Raw genomic sequence first — 21,972 nt, forward strand, 5'->3', positions numbered from 1 at the left:
GCGTATCAGGAAGCATAACAAAACATAGCAATTTGAATTATACTAAAGGAAATGATGCTTTTTGTATCCCAGCAGTTAGGAGTGTCACCCATTAAAACCAGCCTCTAACATACTTTAAATAATATCCTGGAGATTTCCTCTCTGGTCTTTGCTTTGTTTCACTGTTTTATTGATTTATTTGTACTTGGACTTAATCACAGAAAGGATCTGAGTTTTTTGTTTTTGTTTTTGTTTTTTAAATCACGTAATGATTTAAACGGAAGAGTTTAGAAGGGTACAGAAAGGTACTAAATCTGCCACCCACTGGGATTAGGAAATCCCTTAACATATTATTTTCTCCATGGTCCCCTGTTTCTCTTGCCTCACCCAGGGCCAGCCCTCACTGTACAACCTGTGCCCAATCCTCCATGTTTTGGACTTAAGTCACTGTGCCCGGCTTCTTCAAGTCTCCACTTCAACAATTCCACGGTAAGCACATAAAAGGTCAGATCTGTTGGTAGTTTGAGCAACAAATGGTACTTCCTCAGAAATGGTGAGGAAGGAGGGAAGGCTGTGAATATTCATAATCCCCACATGTAAGAAATACCTGCTTCTCAACCAAAGCAATCACCCCTTCTATACTCTCTCATCTTTTTTTCCACTGTTTCAAAATCTCTATCACTGCTCTTATTTCTGTTGTGGTAGTTTTTGAGAGATGTTTATTGACCTGTTTAAGAATTTCATGGTATATGTATTGTGTATCCTCACCAAAATGTATATGCCCCTCCACTCAATCCCAGTGCTAACTTTTTGACTTATGTTCATTTGTAATACTATATTTAGCTGTATAAATTACCATAAAGTATTTGGGGAACATACATAGCTATAAATAGATAAAAAATCTTCTATATGTACATGTTTAAAACATAAACTTGTGTAGCAATAAAATTAGCACCATTTCCAAAGGATATGGTCAACACTATGAGGCAAGGGAAAAAGCCATTGTATTCTGCTTTTACATTTTCTAAAAGGAAGAAGCATTTAAATTCTAAGACACACCACACATAGCTCAAGTATCAAGTATGTCTACTTTATGTAGATAAAAGGTGAGATCAAAGTATTTGGAGTGTGTTATATCTTCTTTTACTAGGTTCTCATGAGGCATTAGCAAATACTTCTTCTATTATTTTTTTTTAAGTCACAAATGGTAAAGTAAATTAAACATAGTTTCTTCCACTTGGAATTTTTAATTTTCCTCTTACAGTTTTTAAATTAATGACTACGATTGTATTTCTGAACTAGGGATGTATTTATTTATTTTTTAACGTTTATTTATTATTAAGAGACAGAGCATGAGCAGGGGAGGGGCAGAGAGAGGAGGAGACACAGAATCCGAAGCAGGCTCCAGGCTCCGAGCTCCGAGCTGTCGGCACAGAGCCCAACGTGGGGCTCAAACTCACAAACCGCAAGATCATGATCTGAGCCGAAGTCGGACGCTCAACCGACTGAGCCACCCAGGAGCCCCGAACTAGGAACGTATTTAAAAGCAATTCACATACCGTTAAGACAGAGGATGATGGATAACGGAGATCTCCACTTACAAAAAGACCCAGAGAGGTGAGGATAACTAAAAAGTGATTGGTTAAAACCATATCCACCACTGAAAGCTTTGTGTGTTCTAAGGGGAGAAATCACACCAGGTTAAAAAGGAAGGAAAAGGTGAGCTCCTCAGCACAGACATTTCATTTCATTCATACTGATCAAGTATTGCTATATATGGGATCCTGAAGATTAAGTCACCATTAGAGGAATTACCTTCTCCAACTTGGGAATAGATCGTATCTGTCAGGTTATACCACGTGGTATCACTGTAATTCCAAAATCCGGAAAAACTGAGGCCTATGTAAATACCTAACAGGAAAAAAAAGGAAGATTCAGTTTAGATAACATTACGAAGAGAGTAACCCACTTCTATGGTTCCCAGACTGCCGCAGCCAGAAATGACATCTGCCCCACCTTCCAAACCAATCTCTGCCCTGCCTCAACTCGCCTCCCCTCGGCTAGAATCTCACTTCCTAAGCATTGGAAAGATGAAGCGACTTCAGGTTAACATAGGATTTTAGCCAACTGTCTGATTTAAATTTTAAGGATTCTGTTTTGTATCAAAGGGATCAGAATATGTCCCCCCAAAATATGCCACTCTGGTTAAGGATTTTTTTGAGCCGAAGGCAACTGAGAATCAACAGATTCAGGAAGAGATCTCTGCCCTCCCCTCACCTGGCTACAAGCAGAGCATGACTTTCTCTTTGGGACACATGCCTCCCCACCCCTGTGCCAGGAAGAGAAGAGCTCTCTTCTCATCAGAGATGGAAGAGAAGTCGATGCTAAGTTTGCATAAACACACTTTACCAGAACAGCCCTTCTCTTTCATTAATCCCCTCACATCTTTCCTAGTCACTTCCCCATACTTTATCATCCCCTGAAGCCCAACCTTCTTTCTTTTGTTAAAATGGTATATATGCCCCCAAGTTTAACCACTTATTTGAGCTTCACTGCTTTTAAGTTAACTCTGTGATGTAAATATTTTTTAATGTTTATTTTTGAGAGAGAGAGAGAAAGAGACAGACAGACAGAGTGTGAGGGGGGAGGGGAAGAAAGAGAGGGAGACAGCAGAATCTGAAGCAGGCTCCAGGCTCTGAGTTGTCAGCACAGACCCCCGACACGGGGCTCAAACTTGTGAACCGCAAGATCATGACCTGAGCCAAAGTCGGTCACTTAACTGACTGAGCCACCCAGGTGCTCCTGTGAATGCAAATATTAATTTAAAATGTGTGCCTTTTTTTCCTGATAATCTGCCTTTGTTAATTTAATTCACAGCCCTCATTCACTAGACATAAGAGAGTAGAGGAAGAGGGTTTTTTTCTTCCCTGATGGTATTTTTGTAAGCATAAGTACATTCCTAGTTCAGAAATACAATCTTAGTCAATAGTTTTAAAACTCCAAGAAGGAAGTTAAAATTCCAAGAGGAAGAAACTATGTTTGATTTACTTTACTATTTGTGATTTAAAAAAAAATAGAAAAAGTATTTGCTTATGCCTCATGAGAACCTCGTAAAAGAAGACAGAACACGGGGCGCCTGGGTGGCGCAGTCGGTTAAGCATCCGACTTCAGCCAGGTCACGATCTCGCGGTCCGTGAGTTCGAGCCCCGTGTCAGGCTCTGGGCTGATGGCTCAGAGCCTGGAGCCTGTTTCTGATTCTGTGTCTCCCTCTCTCTCTGCCCCTCCCCCATTCATGCTCTGTCTCTCTCTGTCCCAAAAATAAATAAACGTTGAAAAAAAAAATTAAAAAAAAAATAATAAGACAGAACACACTGCAAATACTTTGATCTCACTTTTCTTTGGCCATACCTAGGAGTGTTGAGAGTCTTTTGCTTTAAATGTGGAATATTAACCTGAAATCTAGTCAACAGGCATAATTATTGAGGGTGGTGGGAGAGCCTGAAGACGGTTGATGATCTAATGCATGTGCTCTGTTTCCCAAAGACGAATGTAGGACCACTCATGTGGTGAAGTGTATATTTTCACTCTCAGCTGTTTTCTGTGTAGGGAAAGATGTAGCAGGAAGTGTTGTCACCATATACTTTTTCCAGAGAGAGAAAAAGCTAATGACGTGTGTTGCCATTCTGAGCTCTAAGTCTCGTTCCACAGATAACACTATCCTATATTCTAAGTAGGGATGATCATCGGTGTCCAGTATGATATCACATGACCAGGGCCCTGCAAAGTTTAGAAATATTCAATAGAAGGGTAAGTAGGAAAACAAATGTCTTGTTCTGGTTAATACTTTGAGGTTCAAATTAAGTTACAAAGCCACTCTGTATAACAAACGACCACGACTGTACCCCAGGGTTACAGAAGCTGATGTGGACCATTGTGAAGAGTTTGGATTTTATTCTACTGGCCATAAGGGAAGCCGCTGCGTGTCTGAGGCAGGGAAGTGATGTGATTTGGTTTATACTTGAGAAGACCACTCTGGTGGCTGTATGGAAGATGGGTTGTACTGGGGCAAGAATACAAATAGAAGCTATGAATAAGAAGCTATGAATTAGTCTCGTGGAAAACCAACGTTGACTTAAGACTTCAGCAGAGGAAAGAAGCGGTCACACTGGGGATACACACTGGGTACGGCACCATCCTGGAATGTCACGAGAGCAAGGGCAGTCAAGAATGTGTTCTAGACTTTAGCTTGGAGCAACTCCATATGAATTGGGATAAGGAATACTGGAGAAGAACAGATTTTAGAGGGAGATGAGTCAAGAGTTCTGGATCAGAGTTACTGTATTTGAGATGCTCAGTAGACATCAGGAGGAAATGTAGACTATAGACAATTGCATAGAGGAGTTTGGTCTCCAAGGAGCGCTCAGCACCAGAAATATAGGTTTGAGAATCACTGGCCTGGAGACGGCACTTAAACCATAGGACTAGGTTAAGTTTTTCAAAGAGAGAGACGTGGCTCCCTAAGGAAGGAGAGTCAAGGACAAAGCCCTGAGTTTGACAACTACTTGAGGGGACACACCAAAGAGGAATGGAAAACTAAGGAATGACCAATGTGGTCAGATAAAAGCAATCAAAGGTGATACCGAGAAAGCCAAGAGGATAAAGTGTTTTGAAGACAGACTGGCCAGCTGTGTCCAGTGCTGCTGGGAAGGAAAGTAGAATGAGGATAAAGAATTGGTGGCTGGGGACGCCTGGGTGGCTCAGTTGGTTAAGTGTCCAGCTTCAGCTCAGGCCATGATCTCACGGCTCGTGAGTTTGAACCCCGTGTCAAGCTCTGTGCTGTCAGCCCCGCTTGCACTCTCTTTCTCTCTCAAAAATAAATAAACATTGGGGCACCTGGGTGGCTCAGTCGGTTGAGCATCTGACTTTGGCTCGGGTCATGATCTCACGTTTTGTGGTTCGAGCCCCGCGTCGGGCTCTGTGCTGACAGCTCAGAGCCTGGAGCCTGCTTTGGATTCTGTGTCTCCTTCTCTCTCTACCCCTCCTCCGCTCGCGCTTTGTCTCTGTTTCTCAAAAATAAATAAATGTAAAAAAATAAAAATAAAAAATAAACATTAAAAAAAAGAAGAAGAACGGGTGGCTGGAACTGACAATATGGAAATCAGAAATGGTCTTGGGAAGAAACATTTCACAAGACTGGCGGGTACCAAACACTCATCTCTAGTGGAATGAAGACAAAGCGGGAGGTGGGACAACGGAGCACCATCTACAATAAGTTCTTTGCCCAAATTTTGCTTTGAAGGACAACAGAAAAACAGCTAGGATGCTCCCAAACAAAGGAGGGTTTGTCTGTACGCCAATGGACCCAATCCAGCGAGGAGAGAGAGCAGACGATGCAGAGGGAAAGGTGGCATTTGCAGCAGAGAGGCAGCAGGAGCAAGGTGCTTCAGATGGTCGCAGGGAACGGGATCCGAACACAAGGGTTGGGGTGGTGGCCTCCGACAGGTGGAGTCTGGGCAAAGATGCTTCTCGCAACACAACAGGCGAGAAGGCAAGGCTCACAAGCACCAATGCGGGTAGAACGGCAGGTTTGCAGGTGCAGCGACGAAGGAGTGCCTTGTGGTCGATCTTGGTTTTCTATATGAAATATTAGATAAAGGCACAGCTGAGAGTGGAAAGGGGAAGGGGGTGACGTGGAGGGTTTGAGGTGTGGGAAGAGGTGTGAGATAAGGCCACTTGGCGGAATCGGAAAATAAACATACCAGCGAAGAGGGACAGGGTTTCTGGGTGGTGCTGAGGGCCCACTTGAGATTTGGGATCGGGAATTTAAAGTGAGAGCGGTCGGTGGAATGCGAAAGGGAGACTGGCGTGCAGTGTCTTCTCTAGCAACATTCCGCTGTCTCAGGGCAGGACTAGAGGTGGTTTTAACCGGAGTTGGCACTGCTCGGGGAATGGAAGACAGAGCAGGGCAGGGAAGCTACAGAAGGATCTGTAAGGGTGGGCTATGCAAATTATGGGGGAGGGGAGAGAGAAAACCAAGGGTGTTGGGAAGTGGAGAAGGTGGTAGGGACAAGACACTGAAGTCTCAGTGAAATCGAAGGAGCGCTGGAGTGGGAGCACTAGAAGAGGTGGTAAGAACGTGAGGGGAGGGGGCGTGGACAGTGTGAGTTGCTCATGGTAGAGACTCCACAGGTACCAACATTAGGGGAGATGATAAGGTCCAGAATATGGCCACAGAAGTGCGATGGGGGAAGATCATTGGAGGAAACGACGTCTGGCCATTGAGTATTACGTCGGTCATCCACATGGATGGTGAGTTGGATTCGAGGATTTTAGTTTGGATTTTAGGGTGCCCATATTATTTGTGAGTAATAATATTTTGTTTCTTTTAATTCTTTTATTTTCCTTTTCATTCATTGGGTTAGGGGACTACAAGGTCCCCAATGATCTAGGAAAAACAACTATCATAATACATTAGAAGTTGAAATGATGGGGTGCCTGGGTGGCTCAGTCGGTTAAGTGTCCGACTTCAACTCATGTCATGATCCCCAACTCGTGAGTTCAAGCCCCATGTCAGGGTCTGTGCTGACAGCTCAGAGCCTGCTTCGGATTCTGTGTACCCCTCTCCTTCTGCCCCTTCCCCACTCATTCTCTCTCTCTCTCTCTCAAAAATAAACATTAAAAAAAAAGTTGAAACAGAGTAGGATGATTTTAAATACTACAGTAGGAATCTAAAAGCACCTACATAATAAATGAAGTAATGTTATGATGCCTTAGAACATGATTCCCATTTACACAAGGAGTCACCTCTGAGAGGAAATAACATATTAATAGAAATCAGGGGGTAAGTGAAATTAGTAGAGACACTACAGTCACGATGAACATGACCAAAAGTCACAGAGTAAAAGTAGTTGATCACACTTGCAAGTTGACAAGGGGAAGTGACAAAGAGTAAATTCGCAGGTGGTTTTAGGAAACGTTTTGACTCCGTTGAGTCTAAACTTGCACTGCCAGTTAAACACTGCTGTTATAAAACACAAAACCCACATCCAACTTTCAACACAGCCAACGGACTTACCATTGTAGGTTTCATTCAAAATGAAGCCAAGTAACGCTACATCGTTAGCACAGGGGCATTTTGCCACTTTGAGATCCATCACGTGCTGATACACTTTGCTGATATCATTTTTTGTCATTATGGCCCCGAGATCCCCCTGAAGAATCGGTTCTGTGGAAATCAAATTTAGGTGTTTATAAATCGTGGCTGCAGGCTTGAATAGGGGACGTTACTGCTTTCCTTTAAAGGTTTTTTTATTTTGAATTTCCCCCAAGTTTTTATTTAAATTCCAATTAGTTAACAAACAGGGTAATATTCGTTTCAGGTGTAGAATTTAGCAATTCAACACCTACACACAACACCTGGTGCTCATCACAAGTGCCCCGTTTAAGGATTTTTAAAGCACTATGTAGAGGGCCTATTTCATTTTCCAAAAAGCAGGTGTATTACCTCACCCTTCATCAGCTAAAAAAAAAAAAAGGTTGATTCTTATTTTCCAGAGTAGAAGGAATGAAGGCTAAGTGCCCTTCATGGGGGCCTGGCACAGTCACACTGCAGAAGAACGTGTGGGATGGCAGACACTGCTTTGGCCACCTTTGGGGACGAGGACTGGCCGCAGGATCTCTCCCTAGAAATGGAATTGCTGGGTCGTAGGACACTTACGATGGAGAGCAGCTTCTGCTTCAAAAGCCCACACCACACATTTACTTTTTGTTCTCTTCCTCCGATTCCACAGAAACGGCAGCAGATATAGAACAATGGGAATAAATCCGGAATACCAGTAGATGGGGAAAGGTATCATTAGGGGCTGAGACACTGGGGGATTTCCGGAAGAGACACAGAAGGTGGGCTGGGATTACAAGGAAAAACCAATGAGAGGGGTACAGGTTCCACCCCTCAACCTGGCAATCTATTCTTGGATATGCAAAGCATTGGGGCTGGATGAAGTCAAATTTTAATGATAAGAAAATTGGGGAATTTTTTTTTTTCTTCTGAAAAATGAGAAAAGGGAGTACAAAAAGCAAGCCAGGGCAATTTGACAGAATACTGTTGTCTGAATTTCAAAAACAGCCAAGGGATTTTTAAAAAGAAGTATCTAGGGGCGCCTGGGTGGCTCAGTCGGTTGAGTGTCCGACTTTGGCTCAGGTCATGATCTAGTGGTAGGTTCAAGCCCTGCGTTGGGCTCTGTGCTGACAGCTCAGAGCCTGGAGCCTGCTTCGGATTCTGTATCTCCCTCTCTCTCTGCCCCTCCCCCACTCATGCTCTGTCTCTCTCTCTGTCAAAAATGAAAAAAACATTAAAAAAATAAAATAAAGAGATATTTAATAATTGATTCTTTAGCTGTTTACATTTCTACCATGTAGATCTTTACCATTTCCCCCTAATCTGCGGCAAAACCCAAAGACTTTAAGTGATAACATTTTTCACTTCCTGCAAAAGCAAGAAATGGAGGTAGATTTCCATCTGGGTTGATACAGTGTAGCTTAGACCAGAAAGAGATGGAACTTATAAACCAATGTTATTCACTCTGAAGTTCAAAGGCATTTGGGGTATGGCAGCTGACTCTTCAGGGTGACAGCATGTCTGTGCAGGCAATTAATAACCAGATCTTACAGGACAGAGAGACTGGACCTTGTTGCTGGGACATGATCACATCAAAATGAAAACACCTCGATGTACAAGCTCCCTAGAGTCAGATACTGTATTTTAAATGTTTTAAGAATGAGGGAGTGGTTATAAGTCTTGACTACTATTGAGAAGTCAAGGAGGAGACAGAAAAGGGACCCTTATGAAAGGGAACCAGGGATTGTGATTAGGAACAGTGTTAGTGGAGGGGTCTAGGGGGTGGATTGGAGTTAGTAGTGAATAAAGAGTTCCTACTCTAACCCTAACTTTAACTCTTAATTGCCCCTTCTCAACGCTTTCTCCCCATGTCTCCAGCATTTCAGTAAATGAGACCATCACCCATTTGATTGCTCAATAAGAAATCTAGGATTCATTCTGATTCCTCTGTCTGCCTTATCCCTCATCCACCAGGAAGGAACTCCTACCAGCTCTACTTCCGAAACACATCCTAAAGATTCTTATTTCTCACCATCTCCACCCCCCGGCCCATGTCCCCCGGACCACCTCCCAGGTGGACCAGGGCAACAGCTGTCAACCAATCTCCTCTATGCCATTTTTGCCATCCTTCTCTGAGTGTCTTCACACAGCAGCCAAGGTGACCCACTTAGAAAGCATGAGTCAGAATGTATCACTCTCCAGCTTCAAACGCTCCAAAGGCTCTTCCTTAGAATAACACCTGCACTTATTACCATGCTCCCTGCTGGCCTCTCCAAACATATTATAAGCCACTCTGCCTGTTGTTTACTCTGCTTCCACATCACAGGCCTCCTTTCTGTTCCTCAAACACATGAATCTCATTTCTGCATCTGGAACCTTTAACAACAACTCATTTGTAGAACTCTTTGCTACCATGTTACCTCTATACATTCTAAATTAAGTATATGCTAACATTTAAATGCAGTAGATAATAACCTGGGTGCATTTCAATGTGTTGTGATTCAGATTTCAAAAATATTTTGAAAACTGAAATAATTATGGACTGTTACTTCAGTACTTAAAGGTAGCTAGCACAGGACTTCAAAATATCCATCTCAAAGGCTTGCAATTACTATTGAATAACTATTAAAAAAAATTTTTTTTAATGTTTATTTTTGAGAGACAGAGCGTCAGTGGGGGAGAGGCAGAGAAAGAAGGAGACACAGAATCTGAAGCAGGCTCCAGGCTCTGAACTGTCAGCACGGAGCCCAACACGGGGCCCAAACTCAAGAACCACGAGATCATGACTTGAGCCGAAGTCAGATGCTTAACCGACTGAGCCACCCAGGCGCCCCAATAATTGACTATTTTTTAAAAACCTGGACGCTATGACAAAATAATAAAGCACAACATTTTGTCATTTTTCAGGTGTTTTAATTTTGGTTAAAGAAATAAAACAATATAGAATGATTGAAGATATCTCTGCTCCCTTTGTGGCCCCATTTCCAAATTTTCCCCAAATGCAACCACTATCATGAAATTGCTGTGTATAATTCTAATCCCATGTTTTTACATTTTTACTACAATATATATGTACCCATGAATGGTACATAGCATTGTTATGTGTTTTCTAAATTTTGAGTAAATGTTCTCCTATTCTATTCCGAAACTTGAATTTTCATTCAATGCTTTTGAGTTCTGTTCTTGATGATATATATGGGTCTATTTCCTTCATTTTAACAGAAAATTCTACAGGTATCTGTCTTTTCCCCTATTGATGGACATTTAAGTTGTTTCTCATTTCTATTACAAATAATGCTACATTAAATAGATCTGTCTTTTGCACACATGCAACCTTTGTTCTAGACCAGTTCTCAATCCTCTGCACGTCAGAATCACCTGGGGGGATTTTTTTTTTCTTTTTTTCTTTTTTAGTTACAGATGGCTGGCTCCACTTCTAGAGCTCAGATTTTATTTTATTTTATGTTTATTTATTTATTTGGGGTGGGGGGGAGAGGCAGAGAGAGAGGGAGAGAGAAAGAATCCCAAGAAGGCTCTGCACTGTAATCACAGAACCTGAAGTGGGGCTTGAACCCATGAACCATGAGATCATGACCTGAGCCAAAATCAAGAGTCAGATGCTTAATCCACTGAGTTATCCAGGCACCCTTAGAGGTCAGATTTTAATTGACATAAGGTTGGGTGGGACATCATTACTTTTCTTAAAGCTACCCACTCTCCTAAAGCTACTACTTTCCATAAAATGTATTATTTATTTATCTTTATTCTGCATTCTACATAGCACCATCAGAGTGGGAGTAAAGAATAAAAGTAAAAAGCACCTGAAACTAATATTACACTGTATGTTAAATAACTGCAATTTAAATTTTTAAAAAAAGGGAAGGTGAGGAAAGTAAAGATAAATATAAGATCCAGGAATGAGGACTTAAAAAAATACAATTTAATGCTATGGATGATCAAAAATTGGACTATAAGTCAGACAACTGGAAAAGAGAAGCCTAGACAGTTATATCACTCAGTGTTCATAACCTTAAAAGAACCAATTTTTCATGAAAAAAATGTAAATGTTCCTACAAAGAATGAGCAAATATTTTTGCTGATGGTCATCATAAAGGAAACTGAAATGCAATGAACACTATCTTTTGTAACATGTTCATAGAATGTGCAAAAACTAACTTTATAAAGCCATTATTTATCATGACCTCCATATGATTATAGAAAAAAGATATATTTCCATATTTCTATAGCACTCTTTGCAGACCTCTATTAACCATTAGAGGTGTATTTAATTATTTGTTTTCCTCATCAGAATGGGAGCCCCTCAAGGGTAATGATCATCTCTCTCTTTTTTATTGCTAGAACTTAGCACGGAGTCTGGCTTATAGTAGGTTACAACATTTGTTGAAAGAATATTATGAATTCCATTTTACTTTTATCTGTTGGCATTTACCTCGGACATTATCCAATAGTGTTCCTTCAGTAGTATAAATATGTAATCCGTGTTGTAATGTGATCCTTACTAACCATTCTTCTACAGCTGCAATATCTGTTTGAAAACAAAAGGCAAATAATTAGCTATTTTTTGTGTGTGCCAAGTTGGTGAAATTTAAGGCTATATACACACGACCAACAACATTATTATTCATTTCCCAATCGCTTTGACTGCATTTAAATATAAGGTTTCCCATGCTTTTCCTACAGACATTTTGATGATTAAATAAATTAAAAAAAAGAATTATGAAATGGTCTTACTACCACAACCATAAATCCAGATAATATTTTAGATCATAATTTTTCTATAAGAGCTGTTGTGGCTTGGTAAAAAGCAAATGATGACACTTCATGTGAAGTGGTATACTATTATTTTAAAGCAGACCATGATTAATTAAAATATATAGTGTAGGGGCACCTGGGTGGCTCGGTTGGTTAAGCATCCAACTTTGGCTCAGGTCATGACCTCACAATTTGTGGGTTTGAGCCCTGCGTCGGGCTCTGCACAGACAGTGCTGAGCCTGCTTGGGATTCTCTCTCTCCCTCTTTCTCTCTGTCCCTCCCCAATTCGCTCTTTCTCAAAATAAACTTTATGTATATATACATATATATGTATATATGTGTGTATATATATACACGTATGTACACATATATACATATATACACATAAAGAATATATATATATATATATATATATATATATATATATATATATATGTATATGGTGTAACCCTTAGGGCCAACACACAAAAAAAATAATTTAAGGTATAAATAATAAGCCAATAGTAGAGATAAATAGAATAAAACATAATTAATATAAATGAAGACAGAGAAAGAAAAGTAGAACAGAAGAGGGGTGTCTGGGTGGCTCAGTCAATTAAGTGTCTGACTTTGGCTCAGGTCATGATCTCATGGTTCATGGGTTTGAGCCCCACATCAGGCTCCACACTGTCAGCGTGGAGGGAGTGTGGAGGGGCAGGGATGGAACTTTCTGCCTCACAGAGTGCACTTTCCCCAGGCTGGCGGTCTGCACATCCTGTTTCCCCCTTTCCTGCCCACTGGCCCTTTCTTGGTTCCCTTCCCGGCTGCAGATCCACTCACGAGCTCAGGGTCTGGCCACCACAGACACCCGCCCCCTCCTCCTGTGGGGTGAGGGACAGAGTCACACACTGGCCACACGAATGCCGGCCACTTCTTCCCCCTGTGGCTTTCACTATTGAGTTTCTGTTCTCACAGGCAAGTCCATTCACCAGTACCTCAGGCTCAGCACAGAGCCTCATCCCATGCAAAAATTTCTGTCTGCCTGGGACGGGCTCCTGGTCCCTGAGGGTGGCTGGACTTGTGCCCTCTGGCCTCCCTTTGGGCTAAAAGCTCTTCCTACTCTGGTGGTCATTTTCTTCAGAATTACAACTTCTCTCACATGAGGGACACTTATCCCACTGGGGCCCAGATCCCAGGGGCTTATCTTTTAAAGGGGGGTGGTAGGGGCAGATTTAGCTGGGGACAGGGCTTATGATTCTGTTGTAGTGGATGAAATTGATAACTAATATTAAATATTAGTTATTAAATTAACTATTAAGTAACTAATATTAAAATTTACTGGTTCATGAGAGAAAAAAGAAAACAGAAGAGAAGGAATAGAAAATACCCTGATGATAAATTTCAAAACAACCATATCAACAATTACATTAAACGTAAATGATCTAAAAATACCAGTCAAAAGATTTCCAGACAATATGTAAAAATCAAGACTGAATATGCTATCTATAAGAGATCCACTTTAAATATAAAAGTATATATAAAAATATAAATATAAAAACATTGATGGGGAAGCCATGGGTGGTGAACTCAGCCTGGGAGCTCTTGTGACATGGGCCAAGGCTGAGGCTAAAACCAGGGTGCACTCATGAAAAACATGCCTGACCCAAATGACAGCTGAATGGGTTTTCATGTACACCCAGGCATCTAGTTGGGTCTGTGCAGTGGCTGCTGAAGTAGCTAGTGTGCCCAAATAGATCAGATGATATTTGTGCTTCCTGCTGTCACTATTTTCCATCGAGCAATTCCTGGACTTTGAGAAAGATAATGGTGTGAGAAAACATCATGTATATTTCTACAAAAGGAGCTTCCCACGTGACTGGCTGACCCAGAGAAGTCAATCTTTGGATGTATGACTTAACTGGCCCTCTGTGGGACTGGTTCAGAGTTGGTATGTACATAACCATCTTTGACTTTTAAAATATGAAGAGCCCTGGGGATCCACACGTCTTGGATAACTCTTTACAAGTTCTGACTAAAGACAGAAATGGTATGGTTCCTATAATGGCACATGGAGTGATTGAATATAAGGAAAAGTGTGGATTTAATTCTTTTTTAAAAAATTTTTTGTAAATGTTTATTTATTTTTGAGAGAGAGAGAGACAGAGACAGAGAGAGAGGCAGAGCAAGAGCAGAGGAGAGGCAGAGAAAAAGGAAGACCTAGAATTGGAAGCAGGCTCCAGCCTCTGAGCTGTCAGCACAGAGCCCTGCATGGGGCTGGAACTCAGGAACTGCGAGATCATGACCTGAGCGGAAGTTGGATGCTTAACTGATTGAGCCACCCAAGCGCCTCTGGATTTAATTCTTTATTAACAGTAACATCCAATTATTATCTATTATAAATCAAATTAGGTTGGATTTATAGCAACTGCATCTCTTCCCACATGTTTATTAACCAGCACACACTTCTGGTGGTAATACTAATCCCGCTCATCCTAAACACACAGGAAATATTAATCCCACCTGCAATGTGGTTAATGTAGTGAAAGATGTATATGAAACAGCCAAGAAGCCATGCAATGCAGGGTTAGCTGGTAGATCCAGAACTGGAAGTTGAAGAGGTTCAATGACAAAGCTCCACACAAACCTAGTCAAGTAGTTGATGTGCCCTCACATCGGTCTCACAGCTATTCAAGAATTCAGTGAGAACAACAGTAGAACTGCATTAAGAGTTATAGAAAAGAGGGATATCTGGCTGTTAAGACCCTAGTTACTTTGGGTAAAGAAGATGTGTCCACTAGATAAGTGACCAAGGCGATGGTATCCCATCACTATGGGATAGCTATGGGATAGCACCATAGCTATTCCAGTGCTTGAATGTTTATTTTTGCTAGACTAGCTGGTTGTTTTCCATGGAGTCCTTCCTACAGCTCCAGTTCCTCCATTACACTGGTAACCTGAGCAATTTTTCATCCTATCTTGTTGTGCTATGGTTAATTCCCTCCTCACATGCTCTGCTCTCTGATTTAAATTTCTGCCTTCCTCCATCTGATTGGATTCTCGGTGGGAGGCATCAGTACTTTTGTGTTTGATCTTATTTACTGACACCTTGATTTTATTTTAAAATTCATTTGTGCGCTTTCATTCTGTTGGTCAATGTGTTCTAATGGTTGCCTTGGGAAAAACAGGCAAGAGAATGAAAAAAAGAAAGATACATTATGCAAATACTAATTCACAGACAGCTGTAGTGGCTATATCAATACCTGACAAAGACGATTTCAGATCAAGGTAATATCAGGAATAAAGAGCAGCAATGCATATGATAAAGGGATCAATTCACTAAAAAGCTGCAACAACTCCAAATGTGTACATGCTTAACAAGAGCTTCAAAGTACATGAATCAAAGGCTGATAAAACTGAAAAAAGAAATCTAAAAATCCACAATTATACCTGGATATTTCAAAACTCCTCTCTCAGTAACTGACAAAAATCAGTACGAATATAGAAAAGCTGAATGCTACCAAACCAACTGACCTAACCAACATTTATAGAGCATTCCAGCTGAGAATAGCAGAAGATTTTTTTCATGTGTGCGTGCAAGATTCCCCAGACGAGCCATACCGGACATCTTAACAAATTATCGTATGAAATATGTTCTCAGAATACAGATATTAATCTGGAAAAAATAGATAACAGAAAGATATCTGGAAAATCTCCAAGTATTTGGACATCTTACAATGTACTTCTAAATAATCACAGGTCAAAGAGAAAGCAGGAGGGCAAATGAGAAAGTATTTCTAACTGAGAGAAAATGAAAACACACCACATCGAAATTTACGAGACGCAGCGAAAGCAGTGCTAGAGAGAAATATATAGCAGTAAAATATTTATATTGGATAAAAGAAATACCTCAAATCAATGATCTGAGGCTCGGGTTGAAAGACAGTAAAGGCCTTATACAGAGTCAAATAGTAAATATTTTGGGCTTTGTGGGCCATATGGTCTCTATCACAACACTAACTTCTGCCACAGTAATACAAAAGCAGCCCCAGCAAACACATAAATTGATGAACATGGCTGTGTACCAATAAAACTCTGTGTACAAACACAGGCTGCGGGCCAAAAGTGTAGTTTGCCGACCCCTAATCTAAAGGTTCCCAAATTAAGAAACTAGGGAAAAGGGGGGAAATTAAACCAAAAGCAAATAGAAGAATAAGATAAAGAGTGAGGTTCAATGAAATGAAGGCCAAAAAAATAAAAACAAAACAAAACCCCCAAAAAACTAATATTCTCAATCAGTGAAATCAAAAGATGTTTATTTGCAAGGGTCTATAAAATTGAGGAAACTGCCAGACTAATCAAGAAGAAAAAAAGGTGCAAATAACTCATATTAGAGGTGAAATAGGGAACCTCACTGGGGACTGTCTATTCTACTCGCTGTGTCATAAATTCAAAAATGTAGATGAAACGGAAAAGTTCCTACAAAGATGCAAACTGCCAAAACACACTTGAGAAAAACTAGAAGATGCGAATGTTCCCACATCTATTAAGGAAACTGAATTTGTGGTTCAAAGCTTTGTCACAAAGAAAACTCCAGACCCGGATATCTTCACTGGCCTGGAGAAGCTCACCAAACATTTAATGAAAAGAGAATATCAATACTACAAAATTCCTTCCATAATATAGGAGAGACTCTTCTTCATTTTATGTGTGTATGTATTTGTTTATTTCTGTTCTTAGAAGTCAGCTTTATGTTCAGTGTTATTGAGTTCTAACAGCCTATGTACTTACTTTTCCTTCCCACCAGGTTTACCTGCAGGCCGAGATTTCAAAAACCCCAACAAACAAACACACAGCACTGTGGGATTTCAGGCAGTGACCACCTGCATTTCATTTTGGCAATTAAACCAGGACTCCCTTTCAAAGAAACTTCTATGCAAAGTGCCGTGTTTCTAGAATGAGGCGCGTGTTTTTTCAACCTTGAAGTCACCCTCTTGAAAAGCAGACCCAGAAACCCAAGCTTTCAGAACTTGGTTATAGTATCACCATTGCTGTGGTAATTTTACAACCAATAGCCCCCAAAGTTACTTTATTTAACATAACAGAGGGCTTCAAGACCAGGCGGAATTTCTTGGCAATCTCACCTGCCCCTGCTGACTTGACTGTTCTACATCTGTTTCCATGGGAATCTTCACCCTTAAAGTCCAGGAGATGACCTCAGCTGCACCAAGTTGCCAAGCAGAGCCCATCCGGAGAGGGAGGGGTAGGGAGATTTGGACACAGGGCCCCTTGCTGGTCCCAGCACTGCTGTCTGACCCAGCAACAATGAACCTGTTCACTATTCATAAACGCTGTCCAATAAAGAGCATGCATCAAAACTTAAAGGCCAACCTTTCTGCCCAGATTCCTGGATAAAAAGGATTTTTAAAAATCTGTATAATTTGAACCAAGAGGGCAACTATTAAAAATAAACCAAGAAAAAAATAAAATAAAATAAACCAAGAAACATCCAGAAACAGGTTTCTAGTGAAAGCTTGACTTCCAATGCAATAAAATGATTTAGACAGGTTCTTTTATCTATGGGGAATGAAATGGTATCACAGCCCCTTAGTTAAGCCTCTGAAAATCCTTAAGTAGAAAGCATTTTAATTCAGAGACCAAAGTGAAAATATCTTTGAAAGAAGAATAATGTGGCTAGGAAACCTTGTGCCTCTTGGCAAATATTTTCCAACCCACCATGAGCTTGGGCTTTCTGGGAAGGTCACTGGTTTCCCAGTCAAAAACATTCTTGAAGTCATCAGGAATGGAGGGATGGAGACACAGCATCTGGGCAGGTGTGTTTCTAGTTCCATATCTGGGGCTCAAGAGCCAAAAAGCTTGATCCTGCAGGGCCTCATGAAGACATTCCCCAGGGTGATAAAGACTCTAAAGCATCTGAGGCTCCATAAGAACTCCTGAATGTTACCAGCTGTGCTGGGGTACCCGGACTCTTCCCCAAAGCCTTGCATTGTCTGTCCTTTTTCACTTAAAGTTGAGCACCACCCTGGCATTCATCAGCAGCATCCACAACAACAAAGCAATTCATTTTATAGTGATAGCTTTATTGGATACCAAATGGAGATGAAGACATTAGGAGAAAATAAAACTCTAGACTGATAACCACAAGAACCTACTAGCCAAATGAGTCCAACAATATATAAAAAGGATAATACATCATGACCAAGAGTTGTTTATCCTAGGATTACAAGGCTAGTGCAAAATTCAAAAATGAATCAAGGAAATCTAGCATATCAACATGCTAAACAAGAAAATCCTTATTTTCTCAACAGATGCAGAAGAGCATTAACAAAATGCAACACCAATTCACCACAAAAACGCAGCAAATTAAGAAGAGAACTTCCTTAACATGATAAAGGGTATCTACAAAATACCTAACATAATACATAATGTTGAGATATTGAATGTTTCCCTCCTAAAGTTGGGAACAATGCCTAGATGTCCTTTTACCATTCTTATTCAACATGGTCCTGGAGGTCCTGCCTTTACAATAAGGAAAGAAAAAGAAATAAAATGAATACATATTGGAAAGGAAGAAATAAAATTATATCTGTTTTTCCACATAGAAAAACCAAAGAATATACAAAAGGCTACTTGATCCAATAAGTGACTTTAACAATATTGCAAGGCACTTGGTCAGTCTACAAAATCAATCATATTTCTACATAGCAGCAGTCAACAGTTGGAAATTCAAATATTAAAAATAACCCCTTGGGGTGATGGGCATTGAGGAGGGCACCTGTTGGGATGAGCACTGGGTGTTGTATGGAAACCAATTTGACAATAAATTTCATATTTAAAAAATAATAAAATAAAATAAATAAAATGAAATAAAAATAACCACTTATGCTATACCAAAGCCATGAAATATTTAGTTATAATTTTTTTAATGTGTAAGATCTCTATGCTGAAAACCACAAAGCCCTGATGAAGTAGTTCAAAGAGGATATAAATAAATGGAGAGGTATACAGTGTTCATGGATATAGCGTATACAGTGTCCACTGGTAAGATGTCAATTCTCTCTATAGATTTAATGCCATCCAACATTTTAAAACCACAGGATTTTTCAAATAGAACTAAATAAGTTTATTCTAAAATTTATAAAGATAAAAGAAGTATACTAACCAAAACAATTTTGAAAAAGAAGATCAAAGTTGAAGGATTAATGTTACTTCTTATAAGCTTATTATTTATAAAGCTGAAGTAATCGAGACAATTGGTATTTGTGAAAAGACAGGGACCCCAGAAATAGTAATACAATGGAGACAGAGTTTTTACAACAGTGGTGCCAGAATAACTGGATATCCATATTCCCCCACCATTAACCTCAGTCCATATAACATCCAAAAATTAGCTCAAATTGAGTCATAGACCTCAATACAAAACCTGGAACCACAAACCTCTAGAAGTAAACATAGGAGAACATCTTTGTGAATTTGACTTAGCTGTGATGCCAAAAGTGCAATCCATAAAATAAAAAACTGATAAATTAGACTTCACCAAAATTAAAAACTCTGATATTTAATATATCTTAAAGATATGTATATATACATAATATATCTTAAAGTTATATATATGTATGTGTGTGTGTATATATATATATATTTTTTTTTTGAGCGAGAGAGAGAGAGTGACTGAGCATGAGTGGGGGAGAGAAGGGCAGAGAGAGAGAGAGAGAGAGAGAGAGAGAGAGAGAGAGAGAGAGAGAATCTCAAGCAGGCTCTATACTCAGTGAGGAGCCCGATGTGGGGCTGTATCTCATGATCCTAGGATCACAACCTAAGACAAAATCAAGTTGGATGTTCAACCAACTGAGCCACCCAGGTGACCTAAGAGATATTCTTAAGAGATGAAAAACATAAGCCACAGCCTGGGAAAAAGTATTTGTAAGTCATATATCTGGTAAGGGATTTGTATCCAAAATATATAACAAACTTGCAAAAGATCTGCATAGGTAATTCAAATGGCAATATAAGCACAAAAAATGTTCAATGTCATTATTATTAGGGAAATGCAAATTAAAACTATTATTAAATGCCACTACACACCTATTAGAATGGATAAAATTATACACACACACACGCTCTTATATATGGAGTCAGATAACCTGCTGGTGAGAATGCAAAATGATACAGCTACTTTGGAAAACAGTTTGACAATTTCTTAAAAAGTTCAACTTACATTTGCCACATAACACGGTGATCCTACTAGTCGATATTAGCTAAGTGCAATAAAAGTTTATGTTCATAAGAGAACTTGTATGAGAATGCTTGTAGCAGCTCTTCCCAAAATTGCCCCAAACTGGAAAAATACAAATGCCCTTCAATAAAATTAACTGTGGTACATCCATACAATGGAATCCTATCCAGTAAGGAAATTTAAAGAAATTGCAACACAGATGAATCTCAAATGAATTACGCTAAGTGAAGGAAGCCAGATTCAAAAGGCTACATATTCCGTGATTCCATTTATACAACTCTACAATAGGCAAAATGATAGGAAGGGTAAACAGAACTGTGGTTGCGGGGCTTGGGCAACAGGGAGAGGTCGACTACAGGTGGGGTAATTTTACTGGGTCAAGGATCAGTTCTGCATCTTGATTGTAGTGATTACACAACTGTATACATTTGTGTAGACTTCTAGACCTGGACGCTAAAGAGGGTACATATTACTGAATGTAAATTATACCTCATTTTCAAAGGGAAAAAATGGACAAATTATGAAGTGTAAATCAAAGAGCAACTTTTTTGACTTTCAATAGTTATACGCTGTTCAAACTTCAGGCTGCCTCCAGCACTCTCTAGCTATCACTACATCTCCCTACGGCTCCATGGGCCTCAGTTAAATCATTCGAAAATGGACATCATAACGGGACCTACCATATAGGGATAAATGAGTTAATATAAGTAGAGTGTTTACAGTAGTGATGAAATACAAGGATTCAGTCAATGTTACCTGCTAGCTCCACCATTACTATGATGACTGTTTTGCTACCTTGGTGGTTGATGTGACCTCAACTACCCTTCCCAAGATGTTATGTTTACATAATACTCCAATTCATGGCAGGACAGGAAATAAGATATGATTAAGGAAGAAAAAAATGAATGAGAAAGTATGATCTCCTTTCCCCTGAATACTTTTTTTCCCCAATTTCTAGCATATTACTAATTAGACCATCCTCTCCTATTAAATTATGCACTCAAATATATTTCTTTTACTCGGTCCTGGGAGTTGTGGCAGAGCCCATTTGGTGTCTTTCCATAAAATACTCAAGCTCTCAGCTTGCCTTTGTTCCTCTCTGGGTCACCCTAGAATCACTGCATTTCTGAAACTAAAGTTTGTAAATAGAAAAAGCAAAAATAACGAGTGATCTTCACTTTTTCAGTTCTCAAAGTAATATCAATATTATTCCAAGGAGCTAGAATGATCCATCCTTATACTGATGAGAGTGAAGTTAGAGAAAGAAAGAAAGAAAGAAAGAAAGAAAGAAAGAAAGAAAGAAAGAAAGAAAGAAAGAATGATTTTCTGGATGAATTCCTTGAAAAACAAAAAAAAAAAACGCACCAAGCTTTCAACAGATTAATTTGGAAAAAATTGAGATGAATAAAGGATAAAAATGCCGATATGAACCATATCCGATATTACAACACTGGGACTTCTTTTACAGACTTTTGCTTTGACACTTCCCTATTTGGAATCTTTTCTATCATTTATCTAATGAACTCTCACTTTTACTCCGAAGGACACAATTTCATGTGTCCTTTAATTACTCCTGTACCTAAAGGGGTTGGCCTATAGGATTCCCATTGTCCTGGTCCCTCATGACTATTTGATTGATACACAGGTGGATGCTGGAACAACACTTGTTGATTAAAGATACTCCTCTGGGAATTTGGAATTGGGTTGGTCCCTAAGAAATATATACTTAAAAAATTGACTGGCAATGAGGCATGTTTAGGAAGATAGTCTGCAGAGAGAGAGACACAGAGAGAGAAACAAATGTAGATTTACAGAAAATATAGAAAAGAGAAATAGGAGGAAAGCAGTCTATGGGGTCTTGATGACTGTC

At 39.8% G+C, this 21,972-nt stretch overlaps 1 protein-coding gene and 1 pseudogene across 1 annotated transcript in view; one reads left to right on the forward strand and one right to left on the reverse strand.

Moving 5' to 3' along the window:
- CATSPERB (cation channel sperm associated auxiliary subunit beta) overlaps positions 1-21,972 on the reverse strand; it is a 104,816-nt gene that overhangs the window by 71,957 nt on the left and 10,887 nt on the right. Inside the window, exons 5-8 of the mRNA XM_032593495.1 lie at positions 11,547-11,642; positions 7,055-7,204; positions 1,795-1,890; positions 1,539-1,657 (exon numbers count right to left, since the gene is read on the reverse strand). Coding sequence (XP_032449386.1) covers positions 1,539-1,657; positions 1,795-1,890; positions 7,055-7,204; positions 11,547-11,642 — 461 coding nt within the window. The remainder of the gene's footprint in view (positions 1-1,538; positions 1,658-1,794; positions 1,891-7,054; positions 7,205-11,546; positions 11,643-21,972) is intronic.
- Positions 13,639-14,706, forward strand: LOC115516112 (annotated as a pseudogene).

The sequence above is a fragment of the Lynx canadensis genome, chromosome B3 (genome assembly GCF_007474595.2).
Source record: "Lynx canadensis isolate LIC74 chromosome B3, mLynCan4.pri.v2, whole genome shotgun sequence".
Taxonomy (NCBI): domain Eukaryota; kingdom Metazoa; phylum Chordata; class Mammalia; order Carnivora; family Felidae; genus Lynx; species Lynx canadensis.